General features: G+C 33.8%; 1 protein-coding gene across 1 annotated transcript; it reads right to left on the bottom strand.

The window, feature by feature from the left end:
* Window positions 1-10,418: 10,418 nt before the first annotated feature.
* LOC140011224 (uncharacterized) lies at window positions 10,419-12,855 on the bottom strand. The gene is made up of 2 exons (XM_072059987.1): window positions 12,458-12,855; window positions 10,419-11,169 (listed from the first exon to the last, which is right to left on the bottom strand). Exons 1-2 carry the CDS (start codon window positions 12,853-12,855, stop codon window positions 10,419-10,421), a joined length of 1,149 nt encoding a protein of 382 aa, XP_071916088.1.
* Window positions 12,856-14,554: the final 1,699 nt, after the last annotated feature.

Here is a 14,554-nt window from a genome sequence, read left to right as displayed (position 1 = left end):
TGTGGTTAGAGTTTGTGTATTCTTGAATGAGAATGGCATTGCTTGCCAATCTTAGTAATTTTTGTTGATTTTGGATAGCCTAACTCTGGACAAATTTTTGGATCTATTAAATGGAACTATGCTGGAGCAGGACTTTGTAATAACTGATTGCTGGACAAATATTTTGAAATCGAGCCTCAAAATCGAGCCTCGAGCCTCAAAATCGAGCCTTGAGCCTCGAGCTCGGACAGATATTTCGAGCTTGAGCTCGTCCGAGCCTGGCTCGTTTGTGATAAACGAGTCGAGTTCAAGCTCGAGTTCGAGTCACATTTCCATTTTTCGAGTCGAGTTCGAGTGCATATCATGGCTCGTCTGCGCCGTCGAGCGAGCTCGAGCCTGGCTCGAATTCGTCACGAGTCGAGCTCGACGTTCAGATACCCGGCTCGATTAACAGCACTACCTACCTGTGCTCCTTTTCCGACCAAGTAGCTCTTTTGCAATCCGAATCAGATCATAATGATATTTCTCTACAACTAGATTCATTCTGAACTTTTTCAGATTGTTTTTTCTTTCTATCAACAGCAGCATGACTATCCGGCTTTCTTGACTTCTTGAAAGAATCAGCATAATGAGAAAAAGGTATAAGGCCCAACTCAATTGCATTTACTTCTGCAACTAAGACTTCATAGCGAATTTTGATCTCCTCAACTATTCTCCCAGGCATCGCAGCAACAATTTTCTCCCATAGATTGCTATCATCTAAATAGATGGCCAGGGCATTCTTAAATGCTTTATCCTCTTCTCTCATCCAGAAAGAATTGCTGCATGTCCTGGAGCCTATTTTCTGATTGCAAACCACAGTCCAAATTAAAGGTTCAAGAGAAATAAGAAAGATTAATAGATAAATCGGAAAGCAAACGGTGCTTAAATAATACACATAAAAATTCAGAAGTACCTCAACATAATCTAAACAAGATTGACTTTTCCCAGAGCCTTGATACCTGGTGGCATGAAAAAAGGACCACGGGATCTGATAAGACTTTTCTTTTCGGAGAGTTTAATGTATGAAATAAATAACAATTGGTTAGTTGGTAGATCGAAATGTAAAAACTTGAAAAATGACAGATTGCCAAGATATGCAATAGGGAAATAATAATGAGTAAAGTAGTGAAGACAACCAAAGCACCTAGGCAACAAAACACCATGAAGACAATTAAACCTCAAAGGAAAACAGGAAAATTTATTTGATTGAGTAAATAGCCGGTTAACCACTAAACGAGGAAAAAGCTATTCAATGAGAATGCGAGATTAGTTAAAATATGGAATAGTTAAGACAATTAGTTATATGCTAATTTAGCATACTAAAAACTTATAAAAAGTCGTAATTGGAGAAATCAAGTTCATTAGGTAGAAACAACCTCACCAAATATAATAAGAAAGTTTAAAAGTGTAGAAGATAGAGCCAAACTTAGAGTTAAAGAGGTTTAGATCGCTGATAGAACGATTATTTGGCGTATTTTGCACTGTTATTTTGTCCTAATTTTGGCTATTCACGGTACTAAGAATTGAAATTTCACTCATATTCGATATTTGTGTGAATTGTAGGTGGTAGGCATGAAAAATGATCTCGCGGGGTAAATTTCCAGAAGACTTTTCGTCTCAGGGCGTGGCCACGTCTTAGAAGGTGGACGAAACCGAAAGCCGGACTGCGGTCCACGTGAACCGCGAGAAACATGGGATAAAAACTCCAAAAGGCTAGCTTTTGTTGGGAGGAATTGGGCCAGACGTCTGGAGAGCTCCTGCGGCGGCTATAAAGAAAGGAAAAAGCAAGATTCAAGAAAGAACTTTTAGCCTTAGTTTTACCTTTTTGCAAGATTGGTCAGACGCTTTTGTTTTTCTTTTGTTTTCTTCTGCGGCTTTGGGTCAGACATTGGAGACTTTCTCCTTTTCTGTAGCTTTTGCTTTTATGCGACTCTGACTCCCGAATTCGCTCTTTTCGCCTTTGACAATTCTCCGTTGGCTTTTGCTTTGTAATTGCTGCTCCAATACAAGACAGAGCCAGGTTTTTCATTGATTGTTTCTTCGATTAATTCATCCTCCCCAATTTCTGGGCAATTGATTCTTCGGCAATTAATTGAATGAATTCAATTAAATCACGCGGGATTGACACGATGAGGAGCGGCTAATTTTCTCCTCTACCCAAAGGTTGACGCGATGGCGCGGTCCATAATATCTGTGAGATCTAACCGAATCTTCATTATTTCTTCCAATTTATTGCTATTCCTGCGTTTCCTGAATTAATTGTTCATGGGTATTTTATTAATTGAATATCAACGGTCGGGTATTTGATTTAATTTAATAGCCTACTGTCACATTAACAAAATTGAATCCGTAATTGTTCGTTTAGTTGATACCTAGTGGCAACCACCATAATTGGCTTTATGATGGGGAAACGCAAGATCTAGCTTAAATAAACCCTCTTAGCGTGTTTATTGGTTAGGGTTGGGTTCTTCTAGCTCTAATGCAATTGGATAATTAAATTCCTACGGTCGTACCTAGGGTTGTTATCTGGTTAGGGGAGCAGTTAATGGTCGTACCTTGACTGTCGAAAAGGTAAGGAAGAATTGGTTATCAGAGCTTGTTGATAATTATAACCAACCTAGTGACAAATGGATGAAATATCTTTGCATCGATGATCAGTTGAATGGACCATATCTGAAAAGTTGTACCTTTGGTTAGAGTCGTATTGGTTATTGATTACTTTCTATTTATTTCTATTAGTTGCTTTATTAGTTAGTTAATTAGTTATTTCATATTCTCCAGAAACCCCCCATACTTCGGACTCTAAAAGAAATAAATTATCCCCAGTCCCTATGGATTCGACCCTACTCACCGCTGTATACAAAATCTGTATTTTTCTCGAGTAGGTAATTATTATTGGACAGGCTCGGCACCTGTCAATCGCAAAACAAATGTACGGCTTACACAGCCATAACTGTTTTGACACTCTGATTGGAAGTATGTGGTTAAAAGCACTACATGCAGAACTCGCCCAAGAGGCAAAAATATCCAATAGAAAGCTAACAGACTATAAAACATGGATGAGTGCAATGATTAAGTGAAGCACAAGTCCCTTTAAGACTTTTATAGTCATCTCTTAGAGTACTAGCACATAGGTAAAACTCGATATTTCTCTTGCATAGTTCTATAGTTTTGAATAAACTTATAGAGTTGGATAAGCAATAGAGAACGATACTACCATGTCCAATCCTTTGCATAAATAGAGAAATGGATATCAAATAGAGCCCCTTAAAAGAAGTCAATGGAGCAGTAAATGAAGTCATCATGTCGTATTAGTTGCTCTAGCTGGATTTACTTCCAGTGTTGTGTAAGTAAGTGAGATCAGATGCTTAATTATTTGCTATATCAACCATGTAGACTTTTTCATGTATTGCACGCCCCTATTAATGTCCTTCTAGGTGAGGGATGTTGTTAAATCTGGAAAACACGATATTCAACTAGTACACTTGTCAAAGCATGAACAAGTTAGAGCAATCAAGCCAATTGCATGATCATCGAAAATCCATCTTCTTAGAACTTTCTAACTGAATGGATATTTGACATGGAGTATTTGAATCACTTTTCTATACACTCCTTTTGACAACATAACAAAAATTGCATTTCCATTAGACTTTCCTTATACTGGGACATAAGATCAAATTGGCTCTTCATGAAAGCACAAAAATAAATATAAACCTCAGCCATTCCCACTAAGATGTATGATTTCACTTCTTTTGTGTCAAGCCCAAGGCATACAATGAATAATTTAAACATTTCACCACAAGATTTCTCACATTAACAGAATATTCTATCAGATTTCAAGAACACCTTTAGCATACCTACTAGTCAAACAAATATTGTGCCTTAATTTTATTTATAACAAAACTAATAAAAATTACAGGGATAAAAATTAAATAAACAAGCATGTTTTTTTTATCAGTGTTTGGGCAACAATGTAGCATCGAAAATTAGAAAAGATTTTACTAACCTTTGAAGATCTTCATCCTGTTCTGCTTGTTCATTCTCTCTCATGGTTGAAATAAAGCAGTTCAATTAAGTCAATCAACCACAACATTCTGATAAAAGAACTATAGATAAGAATATTTCTTTAATTTAAAACTTAAACTCTTTGGACCATAATTTGTTTACTAAATATTAAGACAAATCCACAGCATATCTTCATTGCAAAATTTCATATCATGCTTTGCCGATTCCTATATGTGATCATGTATAAAGAAAGGTGTGAACTTTAAGGTTTTGATTTGTAAAAAAAAGGGGAGAGAAAAGGACACCTATCATAATGGGTGCATTTGGGTGACTCAATTTGGATTCAACGATTGAAATAAAGTATAAAGGACTGAAGAAAGTTCTATTGCTTACCTCCCTAATAATAAACTTTTCACGGAGGAAAAGAATCTAAAAAATCCCTGCTAATGCTATAGGTGAAGTATTGTATTAAAACTTGCATATTTCTCATTTTGATTAGTTTAAGATGTAATTTTTGAGATAAAGAACTGATTTTGAACGTGGGTTTCCTTTGGTTGATCATCTTAAACATCTAGCATCAGTTTTCTTCTATGCCAACCTTTGTCGAGATTCAGGCTTATTGCTTGCTCTCATAGGATTTTATGCTCTTCTCTTCTAACGTGGTCAATAACTGCTGAAGAATATGTTAATTAGAATTTGGAATAGGGTTGAGAGACAATTGAATTGAGCCCAATCAAATTCATAGCGTAGATAAAACCTCTATTTCAGCTCAATTTTACTATAGTGAAAACATTAAGTTTGATAAAATTTGTAATTATAAATTTATTCAACGAATCAAATAAATTTAAGGGAATTGGAATAACACTCCACTTTTCACTAACGACACTCATACTATTGTTTTTATCATATAATTTCTATATATTATACTACATAATAAAACAAATTATGATAGTGTTATTAACAAAAAATCGATTGTCATTCATATTTTTCTAAATTTAAATACTTGAATTTGACTTGTTTATACTTTATACCCCTAATAATAAGCTTAAAGTCCTACAATGAAAATTCAATTTGATTGAGATTTTTTTAATCATTACAGGTAAATAGTGTAAAAAAGATTTTTTTGGAGTAGTGCATGTTATTGATATGCAGAATGAAAAGAAAACAAATCTTTCATTTTATTGATGGTGAATTTTTAACCATTTTGTACTCTGAGCAATCTAAATATCACATTATTTAACTAGTAAAAGATTATTGCGGAAGAAAAAAAACCATAAAACAAAAATAGGATGCTTAATATGATTATATCATAATATAATTTTTGAAACAAGTACTATACCCCTTCTATAATTTAGCAAAAAAATCTAATAAAAAAAAAGAAAGGAAATCAAAGTTATGGTTGTGCAATTCAACTTGGTTTAACATTTGTCTTTAGTTTTTGCTCATTATTTTTCAAAAATGATATAGTGTATTTTTTTCCCTCAAGTGAATATTAAAGGTTCTGAAAGCAAGAGTTTACACTATTGTATGTTTAACTCGATCAGAAAGTTGTTTTATGATTTTTTTTTTCATTTTGTCAGTCTGCTCAAATGGTGGTGCCTTTTGAAAGTTTAAGTTGAATAGTGGGGAATATTAAACTTCAAGAAAATAAATAACATGACTTTTCTTTTATCGGATATCCTTAAATGGATTAAGATGATAATAAACAACTACTACATTACTATGAATAAAGCTATACTCTTGTTCACAAAAAATATTCTCATCAAATATACTTATCACTGTTGAGCTTTACAATTATCTAAACTCATTGCGGCCTTGAACTCCTCAGTTCTAGTGTCCCGTTAATGCATTATTTCATAGGGAGAAAATATTGTCAGATCTGAGTTTGTAGAGTTTGCCAAAAATGTCATTCGCAGGCACAGACCTGCAGAGAAATAAGGATGAAAAAATAGTAAAGTGTGTGAGAAGATCTGAAAATTCGAAATAAAGCATTTGGTAAAAGTAAATTTCACATTCTTGTTAAAGATTAAGATTATAATCTGCAGACGAATTACTAAGAATGGAATGATACTGATGCAGAATCTCTTATGATAGGATATTGGCTGTAGATAACAAATGGCTTTTCACACATTCCCATATTCTGGCTCTTCAACTTTTTTTACTCTCGATCCTGTTCAACCATTCTTGTTTCTAAAGCCAAGCCTGTGAAAAAAGCACCTTCGGACCATTGAACAGACACATCATTGCATGGTATCTCCTATTTGATCTTATGTTCAATGACACTTACTCTAGGCAGACTGATGTTTCCTTTACTATCAGTTTCAGTAGATTCTATCACATATTGATTACAGATTCTTCTCTACTATCAAGCTCAGCAGATTCTATTATATAGATATTTGTCATCTTTTTGCTGTCATGTTTAGAGGATTCTACTGAATAAACAACGGTAGAGGTGTGAACGACTGTTGCAATTTTCACATCTTTTTTAGAATCTGTCACCATTGTCTCATCTAGTGGTATATGAAGAAGTGACGAGCATTTCAATGGAGATTATTGTGCCCTAATATATAAAATCAATTTACAGGTTATAACTCTACATGAAACTGGCCCTATTCATACTCAATGCATTATCGAGCAATTGATTATTGTGCCCCAATATATAAAATCAAATTACAGGTTATAACTCTACATAAAACTGGCCCTATTCATACTCGATGCACTATCAGGCAATTGATCTTCTAATCATTAATTTGTTGCAACATTGTTAAGAAAAGCTCTGAATCTCCCACTTGAAAAAGAATTTATTGCCTGTCACTCCCAATATGGGATTGATCAGAAATCAATTTCATCCAACCTAACTACTAGCTACAATGAATAAATCATACCTATCAATTCAATTTTAATTAAGTATAACAGCCACAGCCAAATTAAGGGCAGCGGCAAAACTTCCTCCCACTTCTATTTTGGTCAATCTTTCAACAAACTATCATAAATTCACATATGAAGTATGAGTCAAAAGTGTCAAAAGATGAGAGCGTGAACCAAACCTAGTTGATGCTACCATGTAAAAAAAAGAAATAAAAGAGAACAAAAAGAATTACATCATTAATTCACAACGTAACAGATAAACATCATCGTTATTTCTTGGTTCTACTAGCAGTATAATGTTTACTTTTTTGCTTGTTATGATGTCATAATTCTTGCAGAAGCACCCCAAAACTCAAGCTATCTTCAGTCTTTACAAGTATGTCTATCTCTAAGTTAGTACTTAACTTAACACTCTTCAAATGGTGTTAACGCTTAACCTACAATTACTAAAGTAGCCAATGCCAATCTAAGCAAAAAGCAAAAATAGAAATTGAAACAAGAAATCGAGGTGATGTCAACTGCCTACTATCATTTCTATCTTCACTAGCAATAAATATTTATTGTCGACAAAATTACTTAGATCTAAGAGAAATGAAAAGGAAAAAAATTAATGGATATCTTCTCAAACAAGGCTACCACTAAAGAGCCCTTATAAGAGATTCTCATCACCTCTTAGCTCCATATAATCTCCCAAACAGACTCAACTACCCATTGCCTTCTACAGTAATAAGGAAAGAAACCAATCTACTTGCTTAAAAAACCTGTACTTAACTACATGTCAAATCCAAGATAGCGAAAATAAATTGCGCAACACCTCATCGATGCTTTGGCACCACTTTTGATAGCACTACAAATTTCTATGTATTTGCAAACTTGAGTGATTTTGACTTCTTTTAATTTATGTTGATTGAAAGAGCCCTGCATGCCATATGTTTTTTGGAGGATGTTAACAAAGAAGTGCCTAAGGGGACCTTTGAGAGAATAAGAAAGAAAAAAGTGGCCACGTTGAAACAAGCTTAAGGATGATTTGGTTATGAAATTGGTAGAGTCTATAAGCTTTTGGCTTATTTGGGGAGAAATTGTGAAATTGAATTTTGAGGCATAGTTGTGATTTAGTGATAGTGTGGCTAATGAGTGGTGTGTTGACGAGGAGTTTGGCCTTGAGGTGTTTGGGACTTGGAAAGTGTTATTGGTGGAGCTAGCGAAGCATTTGCTAGTTTGGCAAAATGATGATGGTGGCCAAGAGTCGTGAAGAGTATATTTTAGTTTTTCACTTTTTCCTCTTGATTTTTCATCACATATTTTGCTTCTTAATAATTTTTAAAAGCTTAAAACATTCTAGGGGCAACTTTGGGCTTTTCTTACACAAATTTTTAGTTTAATGATAGTAACAAATGTTAGTTTAGTACCGTGGGGAGTGTTTCGTTATGTGACTATCAAGTCAAAGGATATAGACTATAATATGTCAAACATAATGGTGTTTAACGATAGTTTGACTAAAACACGAGGAGTGGATGTAGTTTACATTTTCTTTATTTTCCCTAAACCTTCTAAAGTGATAATCTTGTACTATATCTGATGTTGAATTAACTTCATTTACAATATACCTGATATACCATGTGATGCACTTTTACATTTAGATATTTTTTCTAATTAATTTTATATTATAAAAAATAAATACTCGAAACATCTATTGACGAATGCCCAGTCATTAGCCAAATTCTAGTATTTAAACAATTTGATAAATGAATTTTAGGTGTATAAAGTATTTGATAGTCTTAACTTTTCCAAAAATCTCTCACTGTCGATCGAACTACACAAAATCACATGGTATAGAAAGTTGACTCTTTTTTTTTTTGAAAAAATCGTTCAAAACATCCCTCACATTTTGTAAAATAATATTTTTTGTCCTTCACTTTTAAAATTATAATTTTACGTTTCTTATAAATTTATATTGATCAAATTTGGTCCATCCCTAGATTTTTGACTAATTTTTTGTCGGAATTCATTGCGTGCCTTGCACGTGATCATTTTTAAGGGGTAAAAATAATCAAATCATATTTCACATAATTCGATTCAAAGTCTCTCACATTTCACAAAATAAATTTTTTTTGTCCCTCATATTGCACGAATCTTGGACATTTATTTAATTTTGTTAATTTGGGTAGTTTTCTGAATTTATTTAATCTCACTTATTAAGAACTAACATATGAGATACCCGAAAATGATATTAGCAAATAATTATAAATAATCATTTGATAACGCCACATACAGTACTACTATCAATGATATTTTATCAAATAAGTAAAATGATTTTTTTTATAACTATTAAATATAAATTAGTTGGTTATACTAATATAGTAATTGGTAATAATATACCACGTGACACTATTCTACAATATAGTATGGATTCAATGTACATTAAAAAAACATGTGATAGATGAACTCATTATAGAATAAAAATTTGAATAATCATGCTATATGCCACGTCACTCTTGGTAATAATTTTTATAAATCTAAATTTTCATGGACTTTTCTAGTGTTTTTGCCATCTTACCCTTGCCACAAAAAAACCTTGATGACTTTTATGGACAAAGGTAAATGACGTCTTAGCTCTAACAGTCCAAAGCTTGCCATCGGAAAGAATATCTTCTCATTAAAAAGCCAAATGCTAACGTAACAAGTTAACAAAACTTGTTGACTATTTCGAAATTAGCTACAAGCAAACAATTGGATAATAAATATATTACTACAACTAGGTTCGAATCAAGGAAAAAAGAATATTAGCTTGATATGTTACTTAGATTCATTTCCACTAGCATTCTTACCCCAAAAAGTCAAATTGGGTCCTCATTAGAAGTAATATCTAGAGTAGGATAAATACCATTATTTTTAAAAAATAAAAATAAAAAATGAAAGCAAAAATCACACATTGAAGTTAGGAAAGGACCAAGTCAAGTTTGGTTCAATATAGACAACCACACTTTCTGGCTTAGTTGGGGCCTGCGTTGGACATTGAATTCATATCAATGGCCGGTCATGCATTTGATGATGTCTTAAGAGTTAAAGTATGTGACATTAATGATTAATCCAGATTGCAACAATAGATTACCTTGATTTATTGAAGTTCTTAGTACCATTTATCTGCTTACTTACGCCTTTACATTATGTTGAAAACAGATAATATATAATAAGTAACTAGCAAATTTGGTGAAATAGTTATACAGTACATATTTTACACATACTAAAAGCCAATCCAAAATAGAACATCAATCACCAAAAGAGCTCAGAAAGGGGAGGATTACATTTGTATAAGATAAACTTCTGTGATGAACACAAGTTCTCCTTTATCCTGACATTGCCAACAAACCTTTCCCCTCCCAACAATAACTCACTCAGTTCTATCCTGATAGAGGCATTCGGTAAGTCGGGGTAGCCATATCATCAGGTTCGTCACAAAGAAAGGCTACAAAATTTGGAGAGTCCATTTCAAACATCGATGACCCAGGTTATGGAAATGATCCCTAAATCCCAACTGAAGGAAGAAGTTCTAAAGTCAGTTGGCTAGCAGTTGGAGGAGCATGGACATCAAAATCAAGGTGAGCTGGAAATGGCAATGCTTCAAAATTGAGCATATGTACAGTCCCAATAACTTCACCCATAATAGGTCCTTGTGAATTAGACATGTTATGCTGGAAAATAAATAGAGAATTAAAAATTTCTAGATCAGCAGGCGTAATAGTATCTTCAATAACTACCTCTCCATACGTCGGCATATGCTGGTTCACATTCACAAGAGTGCACAAATGGACACCGGCAGATTCAGAAATTTTCTGACTGCTTGGCCCTTGTGGAGTTAGAGTATCAGCCAGGGAATCAAGCAGAGACTCGAGCAAATTAATTCCCGCACTAATATCCTTAGTGCTTGGCACATGAGAAATTATATTGCACTGGCTATCAATCAGAGAGCCGTACAGATAACGATCACCAACTTTATTATTCTCTGATGGGTATAACCCAGTGTCTATGAAAGAACCACCAGAAGCTCCAGCAACCAGCTGAGTGGTCTGAACTTGCTGAGTTACTATTTTCCCACCATCCAGAATTGTTACATCATGGGTACTCGACATCATCTTCTTATCAACAACAACCATTCGTTTAAAGTACTTCTGTGCATGGCTGGCCACTTGTGTAGGTGTTCGAGAACGGACACAGAGTCTAGATATGCTTCTCCAATCGCCTCTCCCATATTTGTCCAAACCTTGGAGAAATAACCTGTTATGCAATAGTGTCGGTAGAGTGAGATGATTGGTTCTAAAATCTTGTCTTTCAAATAACAAGAAGTAAAATAGGACAAGAAAACTAGATTGCATCTTTCAAATCTTTAAGAATACTTAGATTTACATATTTATATAATGGAATTTGAAAACCACAGTTAAAGTAAAGAGAAAAATTCTTGTCACAGGATTAAGTTTTTTTTAGGCTAAATTGGCAATCGGGGCATTTAATTTGATTCTTGATTGGCCAAGTATCTAGCATGGTTACAATATACCATTCAAATTATATTTCTACCAGAAAGATATTTTGCAACCTATAATCAAAGATGCAATCATCTAAGCAATATAGATACATCAATATGTTATAAAAAAAAAATTTCTTTCACCCAACCAATCGAATTGTAACTTATAAAGAAAGAAACACCACAAAGGAAACATCACATATACTTTTACCATTGTTCAGATACACTTTCTCCATTCTCTAGACCACTCAAAAAGAAGCACAGGACTCTCACCAAACATGAACAAATTCAAATATTGATATGCAGCACATGATTAACTGTGAAAGCTGAAATGCAACTCATATAAATAAGCGAATCACCATGTAAATGCATAAAATATAATAAACTATTAATGATTACAAATACTTCATAAAAGTGTTTAAGAAACCTAAAAAGGTTGCTTCAAATGCATATCTCAAAGCAGTCATATTGGCATGTGGCCAATTACGACAGTGGTAAAAACAAGCCTATTGCTATACAGATATCAATAGCATATGTGATAAAATAGTAAATGAACTCATTGTGAAATGTCTATTTTCATTCCAATGTACAATATCCAAAGTATATATATATATATTAATGTCAAATATCCATATAATTGAGATATGTGCCAACATGCAATTTCAAAACATATGAAAGTGTAGAACACTATTAGCACAATTTGTATGCAAAAAAATACCTTAATAAATATCATAAAATTAAAAATGCATTAAACTATGAGAAACAACTTGGCGTTACCATGCGATAACCTCAATGTCATATGTCGATGACCAAGTTTCTAAGGGATAAAAATAAGAGATTCAAGATTACCATAATTCAAGAGCCACAAAAGATTATCGAAAACTATTTAGCAAAAATTAATTGCATGCATGTAAGATTACACATTTGAATCATATCCTACCTGTGCACCTTTTTTGAATTGAAGAGCCACGAAAGATTATCAAAAACTATCTAGCAAAAATTAATTGTATTCATGTAAGAACACAGATTTGAAACATAGCCTACCTATGCTCTTCTTTCGACCAAGGTCTACCCTTTTTGTGGTCTCTATTAGATCGCATTGATATTCCTCTGCAACTAGACTCACTCTGGGGATTTTCAGATTGTTTTCCCTTTCTGCCAACAACAGCATGACCAATTAGCTTTCTCGACTTCATGAAAGAATCAACATAACGGGGCAAAGGTACAAGCCCCAACTCAATTGCATTTACATCCGCAACTAAGACTTCATAGTGAATTTTGATCTCCTCAACTGTTCTGGCAGGTACTGCAGCTACAATTTTCTCCCATAGATTGCTATCATATGAATAGATGGCCAGGGCATTCTCAAATGCTTTATCCTCTTCTTTCGTCCAGAAAGAATTGTTGCATGTGCTAGTGCCGATTTTCTGATTGCAAACCATAGTTGAATTAAAGATTCAAGAGAAAGAAGAAAATTGATCGGGGAATTAGAAAGCAGACGGTGCTTAAATAATGCACATAGAAATTCAGAAGTAAGAGATTGACTTTCTCAAGACCCTTGACACTTGGTGGCATGAAAAGAGGGCAGCAAGATCTAATAAGGCTCTCTTTTTAGAGAGTTTAATATAGCAAGAAATAACGATGAGTTAGTTGGTAGACCGAAACTTAAAAACTTGGAAAACGATAGATTGCCAAGATATGAAAGGGAAGGGATAATGAGCAAAGTAGTGAAGACAACCAAAGCACCTAGGCAACAGAACACCTTGAATGCAATTAAACCTCAAAAAAAATGAGAAAGTTTAATTGATTTGAGTGAATAGTCGGTTAGCCACTAAAGAAGGAAAAAGTTAATCGAAACGAATACTAGATTAGTCAGAATGTGGGACAATTAAGATAATCGGTTATATGTTAATTTAGCATACTAAAAACTCATAAAAAGTCCTAATTGGACAAATCAAGTTCTTTAGGTGGAAACAACCTCACAAAATGTAATGAGAAAGTAAAAAATCATGGAAGATAGAGCCAAGCTTAAGAGCTGAAGTGGATTAGATCGCAAAACAAATGTACGGCTTACACAGCGACAACTGTTTTGGCAGTCCGATTGGAAGTATGCGGTTAAAAGCACTACATGCAGAAATTGCCAAGAGGCAGAAATATCCAATAGAAAGCTAACAAACTATAAAGCATGGATGACTGCAACGATCAAGTGAAGTAGGAGTCTTATCAAGACTTTTATAGTCATCACTTAAAGCACTAGCACATAAGTAAAACTCGATGTTTCTCTTGTATAGTTTTATAGCTTTGAACAAACCTATAGAGTTGGATGAGCAATAGAGAATGATACTATCATGTTCAATCCTTTACATAAATGGAGAAATGGATATCAAACAGAGCTCCTCAAGGGAAGTCAATGGAGCAATAAATGAAGTCTTCATGGCATATTAGCTACTCTAACTAGATTTACTTCCAGTTCTGTGTAGGTAACTGAGATCAGATGCTTAATTATGTGTTGTATCAACTATGTAGCCTTTTCCATATATTTCATGTCCCTATTAATGTCCTTCTAGGTGAGGGATGTTGTTACGTCAGGAAAATGTGAGATTCAACTAGTATAGTAGTAAAAGCATGAACAAGTTGGAGCAATGAAAGCCAATTGCATGATCATCCAAAATACATTTTCCCAGAACCTTCTTACTGAATGGATATTTGACATGTAGCATTAGAATGACCTTTCTATACACTTCTTCTGACAACATAACAAAAATTGCACTCCCATTGGATTTTTCTTATAATAGGACATAAGATCAAATTGGCCCTAAATGAAAGCACAAAGATAACTATGAACCTGAGCCATTCCTATTAGGATATATGATTTCACTTCCTTTGTGTCAAGCCTAAACCATACATTGAATAATTTAAACATTTCACCACAAGCTTTCTCACGTTAACAAAATATTCTGCTAGAGTTCAAGAACTCCTTTAACATATCTATTAATCAAACAACTATTGTGCTTAATGTTATTTATATCAAAACTAATGAAAATAACAGGGATAAAAATTAAATGAACAACCATGTTTTTTTTATCAATGTTTGGGCAAAAGTGTAGCATCGAAATCTAGAACAAGATTTTACTAACCTTC

Source organism: Coffea arabica, chromosome 7e (genome assembly GCF_036785885.1).
Source record: "Coffea arabica cultivar ET-39 chromosome 7e, Coffea Arabica ET-39 HiFi, whole genome shotgun sequence".
Classification (NCBI taxonomy): Eukaryota; Viridiplantae; Streptophyta; class Magnoliopsida; order Gentianales; family Rubiaceae; genus Coffea; species Coffea arabica.
This window is presented reverse-complemented; position numbering and strand designations above follow the sequence as displayed.